This window comes from Balaenoptera ricei, chromosome 5 (genome assembly GCF_028023285.1).
Source record: "Balaenoptera ricei isolate mBalRic1 chromosome 5, mBalRic1.hap2, whole genome shotgun sequence".
NCBI lineage: Eukaryota > Metazoa > Chordata > Mammalia > Artiodactyla > Balaenopteridae > Balaenoptera > Balaenoptera ricei.
The window spans coordinates 123,181-150,493 of NC_082643.1; the positions used below are offsets into that span (position 1 = coordinate 123,181).

Genomic DNA, 27,313 nt, shown 5'->3' on the forward strand with positions numbered 1-27,313 from the left:
GCTTGGAGGCACAGGGATGGGTCCAGCTCCTGGAGAACACCATTCCCCAAACCTTGGAGGACCTCTGTCTCATCTCTTCTTCTCTGTAGGCGCTGGCCTCGCTCTGCCCCGTGGGCACCGGCTCCATCCTCAGGCTGTGTCCCTCTTCCTGCACCTCTGGACTCTCCCCAGCCCCAAGGCACGTGTCTGGCAGCCAGAGCCCACCCTAGCGCACCGCAGAATTGAGGTAGCGGGCAGTGTTCTTTCCAGAGGAAAGGAGAGGTGAACAGATGAAGCAATGACCTGGTTCATTTGGCATAAAATGGGTTAGACCAAGAGTTTAGATCACACAGGAGTTCCATTCTTCTTTTTCTAGCTCAGTCTGTCAATACCAGTGAAATGCCTGTTATGAGGGGAGTACAAAATATTATCAAAGAAATCTGGAATGTGCAGCCAACTTGACCTAGGGTGCTTATCTACGGCAAGCAGTAGGTTCTTGATGGAAGTGAACTATTCTTTGGTCTCAATTACAATTTTCCTGTAAGGATCATATTGTCTAGTTTGTCTCTACATTATTTACATATACCTGCTTTTGTCTCCATGGCGTGTGTGTGTGTGTGTGTGTGCAGGTACAGGTACATGGTACCAGATGGTGGTTAAGCTGAAAAATCCAGAGACAAGTAACGTGGCCAATGACACTCCCTTTGAAATAAGTCGGCAAGTTTGAGATCAAATGCATCTATTAATTATCTACTTTGGTCCAAACAACCAGTTTAATCCCCATTTTCCTCTCTATGTATCGGGGATAAAATACTTATAATCTTTGCTTTTTCTCATGAAGTAATGAAGAAATATGTTAATGGATGTTCCGTCCATCAAGATACCTTGGAATCCTGGAATAAGTGCTATTTGTCAAGGCTTATTCGTTTAATAGACTAAATGATCTGATTTAGTTATTCTTATCTCTGTTTCTTGGTATGACTAGGTTATATAGTTGTAGTTTTTTTCAAATGATGTATCACTAATTCTTACGTAAACGTCAAAACCACTCATAATGCCAGTTAGTACTCTTGCCCCATTTAAACTTGCTTCTAGTGCCTACAACCCGCTTTCAATAATTCTTAAATGAATCATGAAATCGCTGTAAGGCTAATTTAGTATTTACTCTGAGATCCCAGTGAAATCACATCCAGGAACATCTTGGTAATTTTCATTATGACTCCTAATTATCATGTGCAGATTTCATTGCTCTCCGCCCGGCCTCACTGGCGAACATCCAGCAGCTGGCCAGGGCGGGAGCCCAACACACGCCCACGTGGAACAGCAGTGGGTGAGGCTGAGAAGGCAGGAAGCGGCCTCTTTGGGAAAAGCTCCTTTAGAAAAGTTGATATGTTATCTTTTAGGCACTGGGAGCCCCTGAATGGGCTAAAACAGAGGGATAACATGAAAAGGGTGTCTTTTAGAAATGTAAACCCCGGGGACACAGAGTAGATGGATTATCAATCCATCCATCACAAACACCTGGGGGGGCTGACAAAACAGTTTCCAAGTCCTCAGGTGGTTCCTGGTCTGGGGGCCGTACTCGAGAAGCCCCAGACTGAGGGACACGGGGTCTGGCGGGTCGACTCCTGAGCAGTGGGGGTCAGAGATGCTAAAGAACATGCGTCGAGTGAAGGATGGAGAAAGGAATGGAGAGCAGGTGGGTGATTAGGTGATGGGTCCTCAGGCGTAGCTGACCTGATGGAACATCTAAGATTTCCCTCAATTTCATTGACTGGGTTATTACATAATGCCGATTACATAATGCTGTTACCCAAAATAGAGACTCTATGAGATGCGGGAGTTTGTTGTTGTTTTTTAGGTGTTTCATTGCTGTTGTTTTGTTTTTTTGAGGAGGGGAAGGAGATGGTTTGCAGACACTGAAGTTAAGATGTCTATGGAGAAAACCAAAAATTAAATATATGGATTTGGAGCTGAGAGAACTCTTGTGTGAATGTAAACCACATGAACACTGTGTTCACAAAATGTAAGCCATACACATGGACAGAGTCTTCTTAACCCAAAGTCAGATACAGGTTGCTTTATTATAAATGTTATCAAAATCCAGAAGAGCCGAGAGGTATTCATCATTTTGTAATGCAAAAGAATATTTATCTTTGTAAAAGAGTATCAGAAAAGCATTCATATTTTACAGGAATTAGTACATTAACACAAACTAGAACAATCAAGACACAATTCCTTTTTGGCATAGTTAGATATTTAGAATATTAATCAAATAGAATATCAGTTTGTCATTTCTAAACCTGAGTCAACAAATACTCTTTTGAAATTGCTTCTGGTTGGTGTAAGGAAAAGAAATAGCGTCTTGTTTTTGATTTTCTTCTAATAAGGAGAGTGATAAAGGCCAACCGTGAGAGGAAAAATGGGATGTCTCAGTTCTTTTCAGTGGTTATTGCCACCTCTACAATATTGCTCTTAAGATAGTCTACACTAGACAGCGACCGTGAATTTGAGAGAGGAGATACTTACATACGTAGTACTTGATACAATTTTGTTATTTAACTCACACAATACGATTGTACTTATATTCAATCAGAAGAGCAGCTTTCATGCTCTGAGGTTCTTACACGGCCAAGCATAATGATTGCAAAAGAGGAGACGGACCTCCAGGACCAGGGACCAGGTGGAAAGCCAAAGGGATGCACAAAAAGTAGTTAGGATGGGAGTCCGGGAAAAATAAGCAGAACACTGGGACAACAGAGGCTGGGAAACACATTTTGGCTGATACTCCAGATTAATGAAGTTGAACTTTGAAAGAGGTGGTGCGTCCAAATGATGGGCGGACAGACAGGTGAGGTCCTGATGCTGATAAAGGCTTAGAGACAATTGGAGCCAAATAAATGGCTCTCAAGTTGAAATGGAAAGTAAACAATGAGACTTCTTTCGCCAGGGAAGCCGCGCCACCAGGAGCATTTAGAAGTTTCACGGCCAAGAGTAAGAGAAAGAGTGAGAAAATGTGAGAAGACACACTGCGCCTCAATCCGGCAAGAACAAAAGGAGGAGATAAAATGTACTGGAACCCTACGGACCGTGAAACCCCCAAATAATTTGTCTTCCAGGCAAGGCTACTTGAGATTTTCCTATCACTTGGTTGCCATATTGGTCATTTAGTTTCGATCAGGCTAACTGTCTGCCTTAAAAGGTAACTTTGTCTTTCTGCTTCTTTCTGCATGATCCGCGCAGGTCACGGGCGAGTAGCACGTGCTGGGGAAGAGCAACTGGCCGTTCAAAATTCTTATGAAATTCCATCCTGGAGGGCTGGGAATACAACTGCGGGGGGCACACCTAGGTCTAGGCTGGCTATCCTTGTATGCAGGGTAGCTTGGGCTGGTGATTTTATCCCATAAAGGACAAGGACTTCTTATCACCTCTTTAATCCTACTGGAAAGACATCATTAAAAATAAACAGATGGCAAACAGAAACAATAATCGAACAAACCAGATAATAGCCTTTTCAGAGTGAAGAGACCTAAAATACCTCCTAACCTGACCTTCCTCCCAGTAGGAAACTGTTCCACAGACTTCCTCCCAGGCCACGGTGCTGGTTTTCTTCCTTCTGACTTTGTCCATCTCTCTCTAAGAAGAGAACATTCTACAACTTATCAACAGTTTCAACAGGACCAGGCCCTAGAACCTGTCTTTTGCGGGTAGTTCCTAAAGCCTAAAGGTGAAAATGCCAAGATGAAGTATCTCATCATGAGCCTTCAGTTTTGTATCTGTCTCTTGATCTGGCGAACATATCACACGAATACAGCAGAAACGGATTCTGCAATACCTAAGAAAAAGGAAACGATCAGTACTACTCTATTTCCTCCGTATATGCCTTTTAAATAGCAAATTAAAACAATTTGCATTTGGGTTGGGAAAGAGTTAATATCTACTAAGAAACTCACTCACTGGTGATAGTTACCTGTCCATATAGACACGGCAACCTCAAACGCAGATATTAGGAGAGACACCTAATATTTTTATTTCAAGAAACTATTAAAAATCCCAAAACGACTTACGAACTGAACAGGTGAATGTATCTGAAATCTGTATCGCACTCATACATATTGCTTAGAGGCAATACGATAATTTATGGGATTATTTTAAACACAATTTGAAAATTTAAATTCTAATATTTGAACTTCAACGTTTCAATAAATCACCAGCGTGCTCTGCGTTCTTAGCACAAAAGGACACAGATCACGATGTCATGGCGGAGGTGATTAAACATCCTATTTGAAGACTGGATTTCTCTGCGATGAGCCGCGTCTTTGAAACCTCTTGGGGCCGCGGAATGCTACCCGCTTTCCGCAGCTGGTCGTAAGAGTAATGTGATCATCTCAGGGATTTAACTTTCAGGAAATACTCCCTTTCAGAAGGACCTGGATTCCTGTATAGTGACCAACCAGGCGGGCCTTGGAGACTTAAACTGGGAAACGGGTACAGGGGAAAGATGACCCCGACTCACCCTTTGCAGCTGGGGGCTGGGAAGAGGGGGGGGTGCAGGGTCCTAACCAAGGTGAAGCTGAACCAGCATCCGGCTCTCGTCCTCGCAGCACCCCTGCCAGGGCTGTGACAGCAGCCGCCCCTCAGCCCAGATGCAGGCCCCTCGCTCCGCAGCTGGGGACAAACTGTGGGGGCAGCAGGGCCTCCAGGAGGGGCAGCGGCCCTTTATCTGCAGAGCCCCGGTGAAGCTGAAAGCAGAGGCCTGCCCGGGGTGCTCGCGCTCTGGCTGAAGAGCTTCTGTGAGGCTGACTCTTGTTAATAAATAATTTATGAAAAATTCTTTACTGGGGTGACTGAACAGGCCATTTATTAAAGTACACATGTGCTGCTCTGTGGAACGACTGAGCTGCCGTCGCTAGACGGAATCAAAACATAAGCCCTCAGATTTTTCCATAACTCTCTTTTATCACAAACATCACAACCTGGGGTGTTCTACAATTTTTAAAAAGTTGTATACACAGCATAGTTTGGGTCCAACTTGATTCAGAAAATATGCTGATTTTCTAGATCAAAAGTTTTAGAACAGAATTTGAATATGGATTTTAGAATATGTTTAACATACTCAAATAGCTATTTTAATTTGGTTTGTTGTTAATTAATAAAAAATGTTGTTATTCAACAAAAGAGCATGTTTGGCATTCTCCTAAGCCTCTCAATTCCGGTGAGTAGAATTTTTTGCTGGAATTCTGTAGGTGACGAGGGGCATATTAAATCAGAAACAGCCCTAATATTCAGATTTTCACCCATTTTGATACAAAGAAAAAGTGATTCTTGATGATCCTAGAGAAGGTATTATAATACATAAAACAATGGAAAGTAATACAATTATAAAACGTAAATTTGGAATTGGAGACATTTTTGGAAAAGCTCAGCCTCCTAAGTGGAGTTTTTTCTGGTTTGGGAAGTAGTTAACTTGGGTAAATTATCTCCATGTCTTACAAGGTTTTGCTCATTACACTGGTTTTTACTACAGTCCCTCTTCCTTTTAAAAGCATGAATGCGTACAATAGTGTCTTTTTAAAAAAACACTGTTGTATTTTTATCAATTAGTTAAAGGGTGACAATTCTTACTGTAAAAGTGATCTGAGTACCCTGGACACACACTCTGGACCAGACGGGCTGTAATTTTAATCTATTCACAGTCTCTCCCTTGACGTTTAGCCTGGAGTTTTGAATATCAACTCACGACTCACCACAAATGTTTCCTCCCATTTTTACATGGACACAGCCGTCTATGCCCCAGGAAGTTCCCCAGGAGTTCCTCACGATCCAGTACGGGGTACTTCCTAAAAAACATAAAACAGACCCTGGAGAACATATTTGTGGTGAAAGAATGTTTATTTAAAGTTCAGTTCTTGAAAAGTACAGTGGCTCTAAGAAAAAGGTAAAAAATGTAATGAATTGCCAACAAACCAGCCAAGTCAACTTGAGCAGTACTAGTGTCACACGCCAATCAATGGAAAATGTGTTTGAATTCATTTCACTTAATGCAGTTACTGCAGAAAATGAAAACACACATACTTTTCCAGGGAATTAGAAAAAGGAAAAAAAAGAAAAAAAAAAGGCTTGTTAGATAAGTATGATGAAATAATAAGCACTTCTCTTTCCCAGCAGTTACCCTAAACATTCCAGATGGAGAATGCCCATTATTTAGATCAGGAATTTAGTGTCACTTCAACAAGGCATCTACCAGATTGACAGTGGGACCCGCAGGGCGTGTATACCTGGAAGTTTAGTGAAAAGTTGTAAAGCTCATGAGGTCTTAGATGTAATAGGACCAAATTTCAGCGTTTTAAAGGATGGCAATCACTTGTCAAGCTGGAGTTCAAGCTGCAAAGCAATTGGTCACATCTCACCAGCACTCACCTGTTTTATCAAAGCCGGTTACCAGAACGGCGTGATTTGCTTCTCCACTAGAGCAGTGATGCTGTATGATGCCTCCCAGATAATCTTGCCAGCTCACGGCGTCTACTACCACTATCAGAGGGCCCAAGGTAAGCAGTGCTTTCGCCATTTCGTCTTCGTGGTCACTACCAAAAGAGGAAATGTTTGGTTGAGAAGTTTAGTTTTTCAGGTAAAAATATTTTATAAAAGTGATCTATTTAATCTGTACATGGGTAGGAGTAGTTTTGGTTGCAATTATCAAGCCCTAATCGATGGAGGCTAAAAGAAGTCTGGAATACCGGCAGTCCAGGAGGGCTGTGGGACACTAGGATACCAGGAACTCTCCCGAGGTCAGTTCATGGTCCAAGAAGGCTGCTGGAGCCCCAGCCATTTAACACGTATTTCAGACAGCAGGAAGTAGAAAGGGGAAGTGCTTCATTCCTGTTGAGATCCCAGAAGTGATCACACATTCTGCACATATCCACATGGGTCTCATAGGCTAGAACTCAGTCCTATGGACAAGTCTAGCTTCAGGGAAGATGGGAAATGAAGTTTTGTAGCTGGCTGTCAAAGTACCCCGCTAAAATATAGGGATGCTCTTAATAAGGAACGTGGAAAGCCTGGGTGTGTGGCGATAACTCGTCGTCTCTGCCACACCAGGTAAGAATCAAGAGACCAGCCAACTTAGGTCAGTGATCATCAAATAAAGAAACTACAGGGAAGGGTTATGCAAAAGTGGTGAACGTAGTTATAGGGCAGGATAGATGCTAAGATGCCAGGAGAACTAGGACCGGACTGGGAAGACAGCAGGAGATGCAGTTACTGCCTTCCTACAAGGCCTTGTATTGATAAAGTCTCATGTTACACAGCATTCAGCCTTCATGGGTCTTAAAAGTACGTGATTAAACCATTAATTTGCATTTTTAAAGGTCAGCTTTGTGGGTGCAGGACACTGAAACCAGGTTACTGATACTTCAGGCCATTAAGATAGCTTTTGGTAGTTTATTGCTGCAGCAAAGCATGGTGGATTAGTGCCCTGAAAGAGTAAATAAGCCCTCATCATGTCAGCTGGAGGCTAGTTTCTATCAAGGGGATATTCTGTCCACAGATGAGGGAAAAACATGAGCGCGTAACAGTGGGATTTACTGCAACAGAAAGGACACATTCATTCTAAACATTCACTCATGTTACCTGTCAAGGTGAAGATTTGTTTTTGGAGATCTGTAAGCAGGCATTTCTAATTTTTGCTACTGTAATAATAGTTGGTATTCATTGAGATGACCTAAGACAAGCACAATTACGAAATCTGGGAAAGCACCGTGGTAGGGTATGGGCTTTGAGGTTCCACAGAGCTGAGTTCAAATTCCAGCTGTATGCCACGTCACCGCACCCACCTTCAGAATCAACCTAAGGATACAATTATAGGTACAGACTTTGTGGCCTGCCTAACCCATAAATCATACTGGAGGTTTACAATAAACATTGTCTCTCTCCCTCACTTGTCTAATAAATTAGTTTTGTTCAGCACAGGTTTTAGTGTATAATGTATATTTTATTTTATTCAATTTTGGGGGATGTTTTGTAATCTGACCATGACAAATATGATAATCTCTGTATTAACCAGAACACAACTGTCTCCACCTTTTATTTTTTCCATTTTATTTATTTATTTTTTTGGCCGCACCGGGCGGCCCACGGGATCTTCCTGGACCAGGGATCGAACCCGTGCCCCCTGCAGTGGAAGCAGAGTCCTAACCGCTGGACCGCCAGGGAAGTCCCTCCACCTTTTAAAGGTTACAAAAGCTATACAGTAAATACAGGACATCAGCGACACCTTATAGGGACGGTGTGAGGAAAGGAGGAGGATGGGGAGGAGAGAAGCTGGTCAGAACGCGGAGGGCAATGGTACTGTGGGGTGATGGAAACGGTTTAGTTATAATCTCTGCTCGAGGCAGGACTAGGGAGGTTTCACAGCTGTTGGAAAGTAGGAAATAGGAGTGCACGCCACGGTCTAGACCGGCAGGGAAAGGCTCTATTTCGCACCAGAACTGCGGTCACTTGTCTTTCAGAGCAGTGTGGGCTGGAAACAAGTTAAAATATGCTCCGAACAGTATCTTTATTTCCATTTTTAGCCCAATATGGAACTACTATCATATTATCAAATCTTGTTCCATGAGCTTACTACTAATTTTACAGATCAGTGAGATGCAAATCTTGCAGTCTTTAAAGAATTCTCCTAATCTTTACTGTCATCCAGATTTGGTGATTAAGGCGAGTCTTACCCATTACAGACCCTGGGTAAGTGCGTAGGCTTACACCCCAACCTCCCTAGAATTCAGTGTGGTGCACTGCCTCCTAGTTTTTCAGTCTCTTGTTATATGTAGTAGGTTCTTTCTCTTTTTGTTTGTTTGTTTCACCCATAAATATTTTATTTAAAAAATTTTTTATTTTATATTGGAGTGTAGTTGATACAATGTTGTGTTAGCTTCAGGTGTACAGCAAAGTGATTCAGTTATACATATACAAGTATCCACTCTTTTTCAGATTCTTTTCCCTTTCCGGTTATTACAGAGTACTGAGTAGAGTTCCCTGTGCTCTACAGCAGGTCCTTGCTGGTTACCCATTTTATATACGGTCGTGTGTGCATGTTAAGCCCAATCTCCTAACTTATACCCCTGCCACCTGTCCCCTGGTAACCGTAAACTTGTTTTCTACGTCTGTGAGTGTTTCTGCTTTGTAAATACGTTCCTTTGTACCATTTATTAGAACCCACATATAAGTGACATCATATGATATTTGTCCCTTTTGTTTATTTAAATAGTCACGCTCATATCCTAGTTTGACTCCTGAAATGTTTCTCCTGAGGTCTGATGAGCAAAAATGCAGAATGCAGCCTGAGTACGAATGAGCATTTTGCTTTTATGACTCAGTGCGGTTTTTTCTTTTAGATCTTTTTAGAGTCACCACAAGAGTTTTTGAAGTTTTTGGCTGGTAGCTGTGCCCTGGGCTGATGTTGTCTGAGACTACTCAGAAACTAAGAGAGCATGACCGTAAAAACAGAGGTCGGGGAAAAAGCACGAGCTTCAGAGTTGGCCTGACATGAGCCCTAAGTGGGCCCCGCGGCTCAGGTCCTCCTGTGGAAGCGGTAACATTCCAGTGAAGGGGCCTGCCCAGCGCCGGGTCACAGCAGACGCCTGGGGACCTTCCCACACCCTCCGGCCCTCACCCTGCGGTGTGGCCAGGCGGCCAGGGTCCCACTAGGAGACCCTGCAGCTCCTGCCTGAGGCCCTTCTCCCCTCAAGAGCCTGGAAAGCAAGCCCATGCCCCACTGCTACCTCCGCTGCGCCCTCAGCTACTGAATCCTGGGAGGTGATGTGCACCAACGGGGGCGGGACGTCATCCCTGACACGCACATCCCGCCCTGCATCCCAGAGGCCCCCAGTAGGACCGAGGGCCGAGTTACCCTCAGGACTAATTTGCGTCCCGAGGACGCACGGCTCTCCCCGCTCTGTCTCACGCCCTAGTCCCCTCCCGGCGCTTCCTGGGGTCACTTCCTACAAATCTGATGTTCTCTGTTCTGTCGTAGACTTTCCCGGCTCTATTCACGGCAACTCCATCCTTTCAGTCTTTCAGGGAAACAATCCCGGAGTCCCCTGTGATGCTCTCCCGTATGACCTCAGAAACGTCCCTCAATATACCCTGTGGGGCTTTAGTCTCCACCAGGCCTAAGGCCATTCCTACAACACTGCTGAGGTTATCACTGACGACCTGTCACCTCATCACTTGCCAGTCTTGTTCTTCTCTCCGTGACAGTCACGCTGGCTTCCTTACTGCTCTTTAACTACGCCAGACCCATTTCTGCCTCAGGGCCTTTGCATGTACAGTTGCTTCTGCTGGGAGCACTGTTTCTCCAGGTATCTGCAGGGTTACGTCTTCACTCAAATGTCGCCTCCTCAGGGACCCTCTCCCTGGGCTCCTGTCCTGAGACTGTACACCCCTCCCCATGTTTCCTCTTCACCTCACTGCTGCTTTGTTCTCTTTAAAGCTATTTCATCTAACAGACCAGGCATACTTTTCTTTCTTTCATTTATTTCTTGTCTCTATCACTAAAATATAGGTCTGAGGACAGGATTTTTGTCTGTTTTGTTCACTGCCAAATCCCCAGAACCTAAAACAGGGTTCAGTAAATATTTGAATAAATGAATAAATCAAAGGAAGTTCTTCTTGCAGAGCCGAACGCGGTGAGCTTGGCGCTGTGTTCTCAGAGTTAACTGTTCGCTGTAACGTGAGGGACTTTACAAGGCCCTCTGCCTTCTAATCCAAGGGCTGGAGGAATCCTGCTCAGGCCCCAAGCAGTCACCTTTGCATTCTCTGCCTCTCCCTCTCTCCCTGACGCAGACGAATGCCTATTATTCTTTTGTTTCTTCCTAACTTTTTCAATCTGCTACTCATGACGAGGGATGCCCTGAGTCCTTTCTAATGACACTTTGAAGATGCAGTTCCTTCGTGTGCAGACGCTTCCCTTAGACTCTCCAGGGGCTGACGGCTTAGAGACGCACTTGCTTGTTGAGAAAGTGCGTGGACTTCTCCCTCAAGGGAGCTGGGGACCGTTTATCGTGGATTCTGTGCGTGCTTCCCTGGGGGCCTGAGGCCGCCTGGTGAGGGCCCCTCCCACAGACGGGAGCCGGGGACGGTCGGCCGTCCTCGGACGCAAGGAGGCTGGCGTAGTCAGGTTCCATTTCGCTCAAGGATCCAGATCCGCCCGCGATTTCTTTCAGATCCCATGGGGAGACTCCAACTGGACCCAGCGATCCTTTTATATTTACGAAGTAGTAGGGCAGTCTGTCACCTTAGCTGACCTGATTTTAGTCTTTCTGTTTTCTCTGTTTCGAAACGCTGGGACAAGCTCCCTTCACAGTTTTAAAAGATGAAGCCAGGCGCTGCATGGCTCTCCTTCTCACCCCTGAGCACCTATTTTGCACTAAATCAAATGGTCATAATGGTCCTCTAGCCGGCTCTGGGTTTTCCATGTGTTTTGAAAGCATTTTTAAATGATTCTTTTCTCCTGAATCTGTCCAAAGTCTCTGTACCCTTCCAGGCCCACCACAAGTCCTCCTCCCCGGCCTCCCCGTCGCGCCTACAGGATGTGCTGCGTCACCTACTTACTCTTCATGTGCTCTGCCTGCTTGCCTCTGATATGGACACTTCAGTTCATGTTTTTCTGACAGCTGATCGCTTGAGAAATGCAAGGAACACAGAGTGCGTTCAAAAATGCTTCTTGGTAAGTAGACCGCTTGACATTGGCTGGAGTCTACACCGAGCAGTCTTTCACTGATTCATGAGTAAGACTGAAATACGCTAAGGGTAAGTGAGACACTTAAACTTGGTAAGAGGTGGTGAGTGTCAATTATACTTTAAACTGGATTTAAATGTGTTAATTTAAGTGTGTTGTTTCTATTTGTAATGACGTGGGAGAAAGTAGATCATATTTAAGAAATAACGTACATAGACCTCCACATTGATTACCAATTTTCAGTAAAAAGTCCATTTTAAAACAATTAAGAGTAGGCAGTGATGCTGTCAATCAATTTATTAATTCCAAATAATCAGTAGATAATAAATTAAGAGATACAGAGGAAACCGCAACAGAAGGAGACACTTACCGGAAGTCATAGGCAGAATAACCTTTGATTGAAAATCCAAAATGGGAGTCAGAAAAGTAACGGCACAGACCATTCTGGGCTTTAAACGGGTATTCTGAATCTCTCACCAGCTTCACTTGCATCTAAAAGAAAATGCGCACCCAAAATTATTTCTGTCACACGGTTGTGTTAGAAATCAAATAGAACTCATTACCGTGTGTCAAAATAAGATTAGCCTTGGCCACACCTTCATCGTGTGGGTATTCTTTGAGTTATGAAAATCTTACATTAACGCTTTAGGTGTTTTATAAGGACATCCTAGGTAATTAAACTCAATGTCTTTCTTTGTCTTTGGCTCCTGCATTTCCTGCATTCCGTCCGTTTCCTGGGACCTCCGGTGATCTGATGATAAAGCCTGGCCCTCCTCCTCCCGAGGGTACAGGCGTGTAAACCACTGTCCTTCCACGGCTCTGGCTCTGGGTTGCCAAGCCTTTGAGGCTCAGGCAGGGCAGTGGTCCTGAGGTGTGCTCACAAGCGTACTTCCATCCACTTCTCTCGCTGCCATTCAGCTGGCAAATGCCACACACCGTACAGCTGTCGGGACGGAACCCTCCCCTTCGGAGAGCGGGGCTTATGCGAGCGCGGGCACACGCTCTACCTACTGCTGCCCATGACATGTACAGAGCGCACCAGCGTCCGGTGTGCAAATGAGCAAGAGGCGGGCCCTGGAGCTTGGGGAGCGCCGTCGTGACGACCTTTCCCAACACCTCATGGCTGGCTTCACGCCACTGCTGCTGGACCTAGGACAGCGTCAGAGGGTGTGTACGTGCTGGGGAAGCATCTGGAGGGGGAGAGCCAGGACGCAGCCCCGAGCCGGCTACTGATGTGCAACGTGGCCTCAGCCCTGCGCCTACAGAGAGCACCCGATCGGCTGACCGCTAATCCCCTGTAAACCTGAACACTCAGAAGTTCTACGGAAATGAATACGCTCTCAGCTTTGTGAGTCATGTGACACACATCTGCAAAAAAAAGCATCTGTTAAGTAATGTGAGGAAATAAACATAAATATTTTTCTGAACACCGATTGCAGGTAAGATTTTTCACACTTTGGTTTCTCTATCGATGGCTGACCTGCCCAGGAGCCATTCTTTTTTTTTTTTGGCTTAAAAATCTGAAATTGATTTTCACACGGTTCTGGACACTGGAAGTCCAAGGTCAAGGCGCTGGCAGGGTCAGCGTCTGGGGAGAGCTCTCTCCTTGCGGTGCAGACGGCCACCTTCTCACCGTGTCCTCACAGGGCAGACAGAGCTCTCGTTCTCTTCCTCCTCCTCCGATGAGGTCACAGTCCGATCGGGTTAGGGTCCAACCTTATGGCCTCATTTAACCTCCAGAGCCTCCTAAAGACTCTATTTCCGGATACGGTCACATTGGGAAATCTGATTAATTCAAGCTCTGGTTAGCTACATTTCCGACCCTGAAAACATTACTTAGTAAATGAGAGTAGATTGTCTGAATTCTGAACGCACATTAAACAAGCAGCTTAAAAGGCTGTGGACCTAGTCACCTTGCTGAGCCAGTTCAAAGCGTTGAGCGGGGACCCCCCGTTGCAGCCGTGGTTGCTGTATGAGCAGTCGAGGACCTGCTGGACACTCAGCGCCTCCAAAGGCTGCCCTGCTATGGCGCACGCAGACTCCACTGCTCCCACCACGGTGAAGGCCCAGCACCCGCCGCACTGCCAGGAACAGGACCAGGAACAGGAACAGGAACAGGAACAGGACCAGGAACAGGAACAGGAACAGGAACAGGAACAGGACCAGGAACAGGAACAGGAACAGGAACAGGAACAGGACCAGGAACAGGAACAGGAACAGGAACAGGAACAGGAACAGGACCAGGAACAGGACCAGGACCAGGAACAGGAACAGGACCAGGACCAGGAACAGGACCAGGAACAGGAACAGGACCAGGACCAGGACCAGGAACAGGAACAGGACCAGGAACAGGAACAGGAACAGGAACAGGAACAGGAACAGGACCAGGAACAGGACCAGGAACAGGACCAGGAACAGGAACAGGAACAGGACCAGGACCAGGAACAGGACCAGGACCAGGACCAGGAACAGGAACAGGAACAGGAACAGGAACAGGAACAGGACCAGGACCAGGAACAGGAACAGGACCAGGAACAGGAACAGGACCAGGAACAGGAACAGGACCAGGACCAGGACCAGGAACAGGAACAGGACCAGGAACAGGAACAGGAACAGGAACAGGAACAGGAACAGGACCAGGAACAGGAACAGGAACAGGAACAGGACCAGGACCAGGAACAGGAACAGGACCAGGAACAGGAACAGGACCAGGAACAGGAACAGGACCAGGACCAGGACCAGGAACAGGAACAGGACCAGGAACAGGAACAGGAACAGGACCAGGAACAGGAACAGGAACAGGAACAGGAACAGGACCAGGAACAGGACCAGGACCAGGAACAGGACCAGGACCAGGACCAGGAACAGGAACAGGAACAGGACCAGGAACAGGAACAGGAACAGGAACAGGACCAGGACCAGGACCAGGAACAGGACCAGGACCAGGACCAGGAACAGGAACAGGACCAGGACCAGGAACAGGAACAGGAACAGGACCAGGACCAGGAACAGGAACAGGACCAGGAACAGGACCAGGACCAGGACCAGGAACAGGAACAGGACCAGGAACAGGAACAGGAACAGGAACAGGAACAGGACCAGGAACAGGAACAGGAACAGGAACAGGAACAGGACCAGGAACAGGAACAGGACCAGGAACAGGAACAGGACCAGGACCAGGACCAGGAACAGGACCAGGACCAGGAACAGGAACAGGAACAGGACCAGGAACAGGAACAGGACCAGGAACAGGACCAGGACCAGGAACAGGAACAGGAACAGGAACAGGACCAGGAACAGGACCAGGACCAGGACCAGGACCAGGACCAGGAACAGGAACAGGACGCTACTGACTGTCGAATAGCGCGCGCATCAAGCCTGCCGACATCGCTAATATCTCAGGTGATCAAAGCAAGTGAGCACGGTCCGGAGGCCCACAGAATATAGACGCCGATCCCGTCGACTTTCTAATTGAAATAAAGAGACGAAACCCCTTCTCCTGTAAGCATCAAAATCTAGTTATTCGTGAAAGGTAAATTGGTAGTATCTCTATTGCAGGTTAGACGATGCAAAATAAAAGTGAATTTTAGAGACTGGGAAAACACTTGAACTGATGGTCTTTTTAAAAAACGAGTCTGCCCAGACAGAGAGAGCAGACTTGTGATTGCCAAGGGGGAGGGGATGGGGGAGGGAAGGAGTGGGAGTTTGGGGTCAGCAGATGCAAACTAGTGTGTATAAGGATGGATAAGCAACAAGGTCCTGCTGTACAGCACAGGGAACTGTATTCAACATCCTGTGATAAACCATCATGGAAAAGCATATGAAAAAGAATATATATATGTATGTATAAGTAAGTTACTTTGCTGTACAGCAGAAATTAACACAACATTGCAAATCAACTACACTTCAGTAAAATACATTAAAAAAAAAATAAAAACGAGCCAGTTCACTGAACAGGTGGCTTGCCTCTAAGGTGTGTACCAACGCCCACCCTGTTCTTCCACCCCTCTGCTCGGCCATCCACCGCCCCCCGGGTAGAAGGCAAGGATGAGGTGAGCGGGGGGTGAGGATGCACGTGTCTACGTTGGTCCCTTTCACAGATGGACTCAGGAACTGGGTGAATGACTTTGCAGCCCATCACAGTTACGAACACACAGGAAACGTCCCAATGATGGAGACCTATACTGCTCGTTCCTCACTGAGATACTGGCTGACAGTCTTCCTGAGTCTGGGTCTCTTAACTTCCTCTCACTGGACAAACTAGAGCAAAAGAATTAAAGGGCTGGTCCTACAAGAAAGGGAGGAGGTGGAAGGAAAGGATCAAGAATTTCATACAAGAAGGCAGAACTGCAGGAAAGGCAGAGAGTGGGATTTGAAACTGGGCGGAACTGTCTTAATCCCGGGACCAGGTACTGCAGGCAAAGCGAGGACGCACAGCTGGTGGTCTTCGTGGAAGGAAGCTCTGAGCCATCCAATGGCCTCAAAGTGGTCTTATTTACACCCTAGCTTCAGTGCCTGGGGCAGGGTACGGCATTCACTAAGGGACATTCCAGCAGGGTGCCCACCCCTTGAGAACTGTAAATGCAGGTCACCTTAGGTTACCCACCTACCGCTGCCCCAGGGGGACAGTCCCTGCTCCAAAACATCTTTCCTTTAGTAAGAAGATTCCTAATTAAAAGTTAATACACGTAAGCACACCCCGGATGGACTGGATTTCAGACTACATCACCCTTCATTACGAATCCCAAAAGAAAGCAAATGATTTGGTGGTAAAATTTAACCCACAACAATAAATACAGAATCTGAGAAAGCAAAAAGGATCATCCTGACTAGATGGTGACCGGGGAACTGCTGGGTCCAAAGTGCTGGTCTCATGAGAGGAGACTGAGTGACCCATTGAGGTTTCTACTGCAGACAAACTGGGGCCGCATCCCCGGGGTTAGGGACCCACTTTCCCAGGTCAGCAGACATCCCCGTGCCCAGCGCGGGTGCGGGGCAAGCACATCTGCCCTCCAGCGTCTGCCAGAGAGATGGCTCGCCTCGTGAATGAGCACGCCTACCCACATCTGGGGTCCCGCTTTCCCTGTGATTCCAGGCGATCTTCACAGGCACACTCACGACTTCTGCAAGGTAAATGGCTGCATTTTTTAAATTTGTTTTTTATTGAGTACAGTTGATTGACAATGATGTGTTAATTTCTGCTGTGCAGCAAATGACTCAGTTATACATATGTATATTCTTTTTCATTTTCTTTTCCGTGATGGCTTATCACAGGACATTGAAAAGAGTTCCCTGTGCTGTACAGCAGGACCTCGTTGTTTATCCATCCTATATGTGTACAAGTCTGCATCTGCTGACCCCAAACTCCCACTCCTTCCCTCCCCCTCCCTCCCCCTTGGCAACCACAGGTCTGTTCTCTATGTCTGAGTCTGTTTCTGTTTCGTAGATAAGCTCATTTGTGTCATAGTTTAGATTCCACATATAAGAGATATCGCAGGGTGGTAAATGGCTGCATTTACTGCAGGACTTACACACTTCTTTATCATTTAACACATGTAAAACCACACTGCCACTTTTACTACTTCCCTGTCTTTTTTTAGTGTGTCACGAAGTCTTTAGCGCTGAGTCCTAACCTCATTTCTTCTTTAATCCCTCTCATTTTCACTGCCTGATTTTGCAGAGTTGGTGATTTCTAGGAACGTCTGTGTCACATTCCAGCAGAACTGGCTGCATTTTTAAGGATCACGGGTACAAAGTGTGCGATCCTGTAGGGGTGGGGATGGAGGGAGGGCTTCTGAGGGAGTTCGGGGATGAACCCAAGAGGCCAGGGCGCACGGGGGCCAGTGCCTGATGTCACGTCGTTTCCCTTTTGAACGGCTCAAGCGTCAGGGGTCAAGTTCACCTCCTCCAGCCTTCCACCCGCTCTTCCGCAGAGGCCTGGGGACCACGACAAGGGGGCTAGGCAGCCAAGGAGGGGCGCCCACAGAGCTCACCTCCAGAGTGAGAGCCCGGCCTGACGTCCGTCTCCCCCACCAGGGGTTCTCCTGGCCTTGCCATCTTTTGATGATTGGGGTGTGCTTTCACCTACAGCAGTGACGGCTCCTTTACAAGTCTGATCGAACTTGACCTCAAGAGTGACTCAGACGCTGATTAAAAAGGAAAAGAAAACAAACGTACTGTCTGCTGGTTCCTCACTGGGGTGACGACGTGCTTGTCCCTCCAGTCAAATCTTAACGGCAAAGACAGGTTGGAGATGGATGTGTGCGTGCCTGCCAGAAACCGCGGAAAACTGGAAGGTCTGCTTCGTAAATAAATAGCTGAGGATACACATGAAAAGAAAAGGCAACCAACATTATATTACAGGGATTCCTTTTGGAGGGACCTTTCAACAGAAACAGTGGAGTTTCTGATAAAGTCTGCCTTTTGTGCTTTTCCATACATGAAATGGATTAGCCGAAAGCTACAAAGATGAGAATCCCTCCAATAGGGCCGGGGCTGTCACATAAAATGACGTGTTTGACAGAAAAAGGTAAAAAAAAAAATGAGTATAATTGACATCGTTTGTTTTATCGCAACCCATGGAACCATGGGTGTCTTGAATAGAAACGGCACAGAAAACCGGAGGAGAGATGAGGTATTAGCCCTCAGAGCCACGTGGAAATGTCTATATTTACGGTATTTAGTTCTTAAGCAATAATTAGAAGAGAGTGACCATGGATTTATTTTTCTAACAGTCAGCACCAGGTACATGCTTGACACTTATTAAGCATTTAATAAATATTAAGTGTTACTCAATTTACTATCTTCACAATTGAACAATTCTCAAAAGTTAAGGAAACAAGTTCAAGTCAAGAAACTAATCAACTAATAGCCCCATCGCACCATACCTTTAAACTCTTCAGGGAACAAATAAGAAAACTGATTTATTCCATAGACGGCAGTGGAGTTTTCACCAGGAAATAAAGAATTCAACTGTCGATGTCTATTAAGACTTTCCTAAAAGGAAACAAACCCACACTCATTTATATCACCCATGTTAACTTTCCAGAGCAATCTGCATATAACTTACTTGGAGATAGCTTTCAGATGCAAAAGTTAAAGCTTGATTTATTTCCTGCAGATCACGATGGAAGGTCATCTAAGATAATCAGATTAGATTTATAAATGTTTTGTATTAAAAATATTATCTGATTTCAGGAGTAATTTTTAAAGCTGGGAAAGAATGTTCCAGGAATTATAAATGGATAACCAATTATAATTCCTCTTTACTAAGCATGTTGGAAGCACTAAATATATGTTTATTTAACATAGTGGAAAAAATAAAATAAATTGCAAATAAACACTAGACACTAGTGGGAATTGTCGTCAAAGAGTATTCATGTGATCCAACAACTATGAATCTGGGAAGACTGTCTTCTTGATCTTCGTATTTCCCAGCACAACTAATGAAGCATGAAAAAAGGAGTAAGTAACTAATGAATCAATAAATCTGATTCTCCTTGAGCTTTATAGAGGTCTCTGTTTCATTTTGGGTAAAAAGGCTTTGGGAAAGAGATGCAATCCTGGAAATGTCCCAGGAAGATCATCTGGTTTGTCTTTCCAGAGGGAAAATCGGACCATTGTTTACAGATTCCTCAGCTTTGAGTTTTGTGATAATAATCTTAGGCTTGTCTTTTGTATGAACATGCCTCAATTTCCTACTTCTAACCAACTGTGTGGGATAAATAAAACCTCAGGAGACCACCATTTGGTAAGTTTCCAGCTCTAGCTATTCTGTACTTGCTTGTGCACTTACGTGTTTATTGCGTGTCTGTCCCATAAACCTATAAGCAAAATGAGGGCCAGGCTGGTCTGTCTTATTCGCCACTGTGTTCCCCTCACTGAGCACACACCTGGCACACAACAGATGCTTAATTAATATTTGTTGTTGAATATATGCATAATTACATTTTATATACGTCATGCCCTTGATAGTGCTAAGCTGCTTTTTTTTTTTTTACATATGTGTATCTATTCTTTTTCAGATTCTTTTCCATTATAGGTTATTAAAAGATATTGAACATAGTTCTCTGTGCTATACAGTAGGTCCTTGTTGGTTATCTATTTTATACACAGTAGTGTGTATATGTTTATCCCAAACTCCTAATTTATCCCTTCCCCCTCTTCCTCCTTTGGTAACCGTAAGTTTGTTTTCTAGGTCTGTGGGTCTATTTCTGTTTTGTAAGTAAGTTCATTTGCATCATTTTTTTTAGATTCCACATACAAGCGCTATCACACGGTATTTGTCTTTCTCTCTCTGACTTATTTCACCTAGTATGATAATCTCTAGGCCCATCCATGTTGCTGCAAATGGCATAAGCTGTTTGTTTTCAAGCAAATTATTCCTGGGACTTACCATAATCTTATTTTTTCCTTATTGAGCATACCTGGAAGGATTGTTAATCAATGAAATGATCAACAGTTATTGAGTTTTAGACATTTAAAGATAATCTTGACGAAGCAAGGCTTTGCATATAATTTGGAAAGGAGATGTAAAACTCTATAAACAGAACTGAAATGCAAAGCAAGTGTGAGTAGAGGCCGTGTGACAAATCTAAGCCCGCGACTGCAAACTGCTGAGGGGTTCAGAGCCTGCCTTCGTCCTGCAAGCCTCGACTGGCCACTGTTGCGAGCTGGAGGGATGAGGGAAGGCCTGAGAAGGTAGGACCTTTATGGATGTACGGGAAAGGCCGCGGCAGCCAGGAGGATGGGCCTCACAGACCATCCACAGGGAGCTTACCCCCTGAATCTGAATTGCCAGGACTGCGGGGAGGGAGGCCCTGGTGCTCACAGGCCGCACCCAGGCCGTGACCAAGCACTCGGCCGCCTACTGGGGAAGGGCCTCCACTGAAGACTGGTTTGGGGTTCGTGTGTCCCCATGGCCTCCTACCCTCCCCTGGCCTGCGGGGCATCTAGGGGCGCCCTCACCCCTTCTCTCAGCTCAGAGCTGCTGCAGACACTCTCCCTGACCCTCCCCGACTTCCTCTCTCAGTCCTGAATCCTGGGATAGAGAAAAGAAAGAAAGAGAAGACACACAAATCACCAATATCAGGAATGAAACAAGGGCCACTACAGACGCTTCAGGCACTAGAAGAATCATATTCTGACCACTTGAGGCCAATAAGTTTGACAACCTACGTGAAACAGACAAACTCTTTGGAAGACACACATTACCAAATCTGGATACAAGAGAAACAGAAAACTTGAACAGCTTTTTATCAAGTAAAGGCATTAAATTCCTAACTGAAAATCACTCCACAAAGAAAACTCCAGGCCGAGATGGCTTCACTGGTAAATTCTATACAAGTAAAAAAGAAATACCAATACCAATACCAATTGTACGCACATTCTTTGAGAAAACAAAGGCGAAGGGAACTCTTTGCAACTGATTTTATAAGGCCAGTATAACCTTGATCCCAAAACCAGACAAAAACATCTCAAAGAAAGAGAAATACACACCAATAGCCCTCATGACTATAGATGTAAAATCCTTAAGAAAATATTAGCAAATCAAATTCAACAATTTATAAGAAAGACAATACATCATGACCAAGTGAGGGCCATTAAAAAAGACTATGTTGGTTTAACATCTGAAAATCAGTCAACAAAATACACCATATTAATGGAATGAAAGAGGAAGGAAAACTATATGGTATTTTCAATAGACGCAGAAAAAGCACTTAACATAACTCAAAATCCTTTCATGATAAAAACTCTCAGCAGTGAATGAAAAGAAACTTCTTCAACCTGATGGAAAGAATCGATGAAATGCCTATTTCAATCAGAGGCCAATTTTGAACAGAATCCATTTGTGTCTTATTCCCTACTGAATTAGTCAGAAAACCTAGACTATCTCGTTATACATAGTAGATGTTAAAGTACTGGATAAACAGATGGACAGATGAACAAATGACTGAATCAATTCTGACCCAAGATTTCAAGTTTCTGGTATATTTTCATTTTGGCAGTGTATGCATGAAGCTAGAGCCGTTAGAAAATGCCACCTGAACCACAGTGTCTTACATCACTTTCACCTCTTAATGTTTCTGTTAGATAGAAATTGCGGTTTAAAGCATTCTGGATAAAGTTTATTTGGAGGAAATAATCCAGATCTTCAGGGGCTGTTTACGGTAAACATCTGTGGTTCATTCGTTAGGATCATTCATTGTAAAATGACCTCCTATTTATACGAACAAACATGCCTCAAAGTACACATAATTTTATTTTTTAAAAACAGAGCATGTAATCATCGAGGCAAGAATTTTTAAGGTGGAGCTTCTGAAATTTTAGGCAAAACCACATGTGCATTGGCATACAAATACTATTCCGAGGTGAGAACATACAACTTCTATTGGTTCCCTTATTGGGTCTGTGGTCTCCCACCGGGGTCAGAAGACCAGCTGCTCTGTGCTCAGACAGGGAGCCTCGGCAAATGTCAGCCCACACCTGGGCTGCAGCACAAAGAACAGGCTGAACCCAACGGCAGGGGCTTCCTGAGCGCCAGAAGCTTCTAAGGAGCGAAGGGGCAGAGGGGCGGCTGCTGTCCCCTCCTTCCCCAGTCACATATCCTGTGAGGCGTCCCATAGTCATCCCAGGAGGCGCCTGGTCTTCACCCCACAACAGCGACGTGTCGGTGTGTGTACAAGTATCACAGGGGCCACCTGACTTCCGCTCAAGGAATATTCCCGGGGAACTTAGGAAAACCCGTAAGGCAGGGATGACAAATCCTTTCACCATGAACCCATGACGGTGAAAAACATTACTAATCAATCAGATCCTTTCTCTAACTGTGTCAGCAGTTCCCTGAATACCTTTCCACTGCGTTTTGGGCAGCCGCTAGTCAGTCATCAATGCATTGGCAAACAAGAGGACACCTCTTTGCTCTCCCTAAATAAGATACCAAGATCCAAAGACTACAGCTCCTGGTCCTCAGTATTTGTCCACTTTTCACCCTAAAACCTCTCCATTCTCCCTCGCACAACACAGAGCACTTTATGACTCTATTTTAATTTTTAAACTTTTTTTTTCGTTTTAAGTTGATTATGGAGCCTGGGAATTTTCTAGAATCTGTACATAATTTACCCCGATGGGTAAACAGAGAATCTCAACGTAACCAATTCCTAATCTGACATAATTTTAAAGAGATAACGCTTTGCAGAGTTATACTGAGCGTCCGTTACAACACATTTTCATCCATCTTGCCAGGCCAGAGGGCTGCTTCCCAACGCTTGTGGGTACCCAGCAAGCAAGGCCCTTTCTATCTGCTCACGTCCAGCTCTGCCCCAGGTCCAAACAGCTGTCTAGGTTCAAACACAGTTTCCAGCAAGTGTGGACAGAAGCCCTCATTGCTCTCCCTTCCGGGCCCCCATCTCAAGAACTAAACTCCCATTGGGAGCAATTGCTTTGAACATCTTTCAGGCTTTCTCAGCTCAAAGTTCTTAAACTTACTGAGAATCTCCCTCACTCTGCCCTTGTCTGCTTACAGCTGTCTATCTCCTGGCATGCACTCTTGCAGAACCCGAGAGGAACTGTATTTTCTAGACATCATCTCCTGGGTATGGCCTCTAGTACGAGTAACTATACAATATGAGTGAATACATACATACTTATAAATTATATAAATAGCATAGGTTTAAAATACATATTCATTACTCTGGCCTCCTTGTGACTTCAATCCTCAATTCTTTTATTTTTGAGAAGTACGGCAGTGCTTTTATTTCTTCAGTCAATGAGTACATTAGCGGTATGGGTGGGATTGATTATTTTCCCCCTAAGGTGTTAGTTCACCACCATATGCCACCAAGCTCAGGGCAGGAATGGAATACAGGACAAAAACTTTGTTCTTAAGCGATTATATCAGTGCTTCTGGTTTTGAAAGCTAGAGAAATAAATTGGCGATAAAAATACACATCTTGGTTTGGGCAAAAAACAAGAATGGACAGAATCAGGCAAGGCTGGCACTTCCTAAACACTGGAGGTCCAGGGCAACGAGCAGGAGAAGTAGAAGAGAGCGCCGCTACAGAACCCCACGAGAAAGCTCAGGAAAATACCAGGAAAAATAATAAATGCGATTCCACTACGCAGCAGGATTACTGATTTCATACTTGCTTTTGATTAAGAAAGAAGGAATTTTCTTTGATAACACCTTAAAAAATGATAATGACCTCTCATGATTTAAAACATATTACACAGTATCAGATACATATTGAATAGAACACAGTGAGGCCAACTCTAAATCATTACCTCTTGCAGCTTGCTTGGTTTCAGGAAAAACCTTATTTATACTGAGCTAACTGGTGTGTTCCTGAGTTTTAATGCTGGCGTGCATCTGAGATTACCAAGCCTTTTCAAAATAATCTGAAAAGGAAATGAAATGCTTCCCCCTTCTCTAAATCGGCCTCCACCAAGTCAGGGGAACTTGCAGGGGGTGCGCTAGCCCAAGGGGCCCGGGTTCAGGAGAATCATAAACGGGCAGGATTCCCTGAGCTCGCTGAAGGTTGGCTCCGTGCGGAAAATACTCCGATTTCGGAGGGAGGTGGCCAGCGCCCCCTCGGAAGATGGGCAGGTTTCTCCGCCTACTTCCGCTTCCCATCCCTGAAATGCACTGTTTGGGGAGGCGGCGAGGACGCCTGGGGGCTCCAAAAGCGGGTGCGCCTTCCAATCAGGACCACCTTGGACGTAGCCAGTGGTCACCCGCAGCTGCACGTCTTTCCTGGAGGACCCCTCTGTGGGTCAGCACGGCCTGGGGCAGAGCGACACCCGGACACCAGGGACAGAGGGAGAGGCTCGCGGGCGGCAGGCCCGCTCTGGAACGCAGGCGCGTCACCGGACTGCGCGCAGGCGACCCCGGGGGTGGCGCTCCGGTGGCCCCTCTGTCTCGGGACAGGAAGCCCAGGGGACCCCGGGGGTGAGCTCAGGTCCCCTTCCCCCCTCCCGGGACAGGAAGCCCAGGGGACCCGGGGGTGCGCTCAGGTCCCCTTCCCCCGCCCCGCGGTGCGCTCAGGCCCCCCTCCCCGCTCTCTGGGACAGGAAGCCCAGGGGACCCCGGGGGTGCGCTCAGGCCCCCCTCCCCCATCCCGGGACCGGAAGCCCAGGGGACCCCGGGGGTGCGCTCAGGTCCCCCTCCCCAGGGGTGAGCTCAGGTCCCCCTCCCCCCTCCCGGGACAGGAAGCCCAGGGGACCCGGGGGTGCGCTCAGGCCCCCCTCCCCCATCCCGGGACCGGAAGCCCAGGGGACCCCGGGGGTGCGCTCAGGCCCCCCTCCCCCATCCCGGGACCGGAAGCCCAGGGGACCCCGGGGGTGCGCTCAGGTTCCCCTCCCCCGCCCCGGGGTGCGCTCAGGCCCCCCTCCCCCTCCCGGGACAGGCCGGCGGGAAGGGCCCCCGGGGAGCGCGGTACCCGGAAGGCGGCGGGCGGGTTGCGGCCGCTCGGCGGGGCCGGGGCGGCGCCGGGGCAGCAGCCGCAGCAGCAGCAGAGCAGCCAGAGGCGCCGCAGCTCCATCGCGCGCTCCCCCTTCCGGTCGCGGGCTCCCGCCGCCGGCGGGTCCGGGGCTTGGGGGCCGCGGGCGGGGCGCGGGGCTGAGACGGTGACGCCCCTTCTTCCCCGCCGCCCGGAAATGGGCGTCCGGCGGCCGCGAACCGCGGCTTCGCGCTGTGCTGGGCGGGGCGCCCGCGCGGGAGCCCGTGCTCCGGGGTCGCCTCCCGCCGCCGGAAGAGAGCCTGAGGGTCGGCGTCGCACGGGGGTGACAGCGCCGCTGTCGCGTGACCGCACTTGCTGCGTCAGGCCCCTTCTGCCTCCTCTTTTCGTGCCGGATGGAAAGATGCAGGCAGCCGCGGAGTTTAACTTCACCTTCATCCTGTTTCTTCTGTGATGGGCTCTGACATTGGGAACCTGATTCCGAAATAGTGTCTGCGAATCTGCACGGAGACATTTATTCAGCAGATGTTTATTAAATACATATCAAAACGTACAGTTGTGAAAATAATGCACAATGTTTCAGTGTATTACATTATGGCCGTTTCAAACTTTGGAAGCCAGTTTCTTCATTTGCACAGGAAGAGAAACGTAGCGTTTAATTCTTAAGTTTGTGGTCAAATTTTGTGTGTGTGTGTTTGTGTGTGTGTGTGTGTGTGTGTGTGATTTTAGACTGTTTTAATTCCTTTTTACAAGCCAGGTGCATTTTGTAGTTTCGGCTCATTTTGTAGTTCATAAGAGTGGGGCTCCGCAGATGGTCCCCCAACTCCCCTCCCTGCAAGCGGCAAACCCAGCCTGCGGCCACTTCCTGAAACCTGTGTCCGGGAACCAACAGGGCTGGGCCCACCTCTTAGGAGACACGTGGGTTTCTGGTTTTCCGTGCGGAGTGAGAACTCCAAGTAGGCCCAGGGGAGAACGTTTTATCAGCATCCCTGCTCGGACCATCTTGGGGCCACGGCCTCATTCCCTGCGGCGTCTCCCCTGAGGGAGCTCGCCAGGTCGAAGCTCGTGCCCATGTCTGTCTCCTGGGCAGTGGTGCTGCGAGGGTGTTCCGGAAGGATAGCTTTAGTTATAAAGCTTTAGCTGGGCAAAGGACTTAGTAGAGGCAAGAAAAGATGAAATGTTTAGGAGGTCCTGGGGGTTGGGGAGGATGTGGCAGAGAGGAGGGGCTACAGGGGGTCAGCCTCCCACCCTCTGCCAGCCTGGGTGGGAGGGTGTCCGGTACTGAAGGACAGACAGACGAGGCCCCCCAGCCCCTCGGGCCAGGCTTCTGCACCCTCAGCGCTGGCGAAGGGGATGAAGAGGCCCGGGGAGGGCAGGGGGACCGAAAGCGCAGCCTCTCTCCTCCCGCCCCCGCCCTCGGCGATGACTACCTGTCCCAGGAAGGGGCCCCGTCGGAAGTACACGCCCATGGGACGCGACGCGGCCGGCCCGCAGTGGTACACGGGCCTGACCAGCTCGGACCCCTGAGAAGCCTGCAACACGCTCCCTCGAGGGCTCTGGACAGCCCGCACCTCGAGGCTTATGCCCGCAGGCGCGGATGCCACAGCCCCCGGGAGCGCAGCATGCCCTCGGGTGAGTGCCCGGCCCCGCCCGCCCCGACACCAGGCCCGCCTCGAGGGGAGGGTGAGGCCCAGAGGTGCAGAGATGCCCCCGACCCCTGCCTACATCAGCGTCTCCGGGAGACGGCCTGCTGCGACGGCATCATCCCCGCGCAGTACAGGGCCCCGCGCGCGGTAGGGAGCGTGCTGTGGGAAGACAGGCCCATGGGGCGAGGAGTTCGGTGAGCCTGGGCCAGGGGCACGCGACCCAGGGGCTGGGGGGGGGGCGCACCGCCCGGGGCCAGGAGGCGGGGCCGGCCGGTGACCCGGGTCCTGGCCCCGCAGTGATCCACAGGCACCAGTTCGGAGCGGAGCCGCTGTGGCGCGCGTCTGACTACGTGCCCTACCTGTCGGCGCCCCGCGCCCGCGCTGCACCGCCCACAGCTACCGGCAGTGGGCACGGAACTCTGCTGCGCCCCCCGGCCGGCAGCCCCGCCCGTCCACGCGGCCAGTCACTGGTGAAGGTCGCGCTGCCCGGGGTGGCTCTTCGG

At 47.6% G+C, this 27,313-nt stretch overlaps 1 protein-coding gene across 2 annotated transcripts; it reads right to left on the reverse strand.

Moving 5' to 3' along the window:
* Positions 1–2,030: 2,030 nt before the first annotated feature.
* CTSO (cathepsin O) lies at positions 2,031–27,313 on the reverse strand. 2 transcript variants are annotated; one of them, XM_059922331.1, is made up of 9 exons: positions 27,170–27,313; positions 25,147–25,664; positions 18,598–18,706; positions 17,888–18,027; positions 13,624–13,791; positions 12,081–12,202; positions 6,400–6,563; positions 5,727–5,819; positions 2,031–3,814 (listed from the first exon to the last, which is right to left on the reverse strand). In XM_059922331.1, the coding sequence occupies exons 2-9, from the start codon at positions 25,600–25,602 to the stop codon at positions 3,780–3,782; spliced, it is 1,287 nt and encodes a 428-aa protein (XP_059778314.1). In that variant the 5' UTR covers positions 25,603–25,664; positions 27,170–27,313; the 3' UTR covers positions 2,031–3,779. The 2 variants fall into 2 exon arrangements, with proteins under 2 accessions (XP_059778314.1, XP_059778315.1); XM_059922332.1 differs by lacking the exon at positions 13,624–13,791 and having other exon boundaries at positions 27,170–27,311.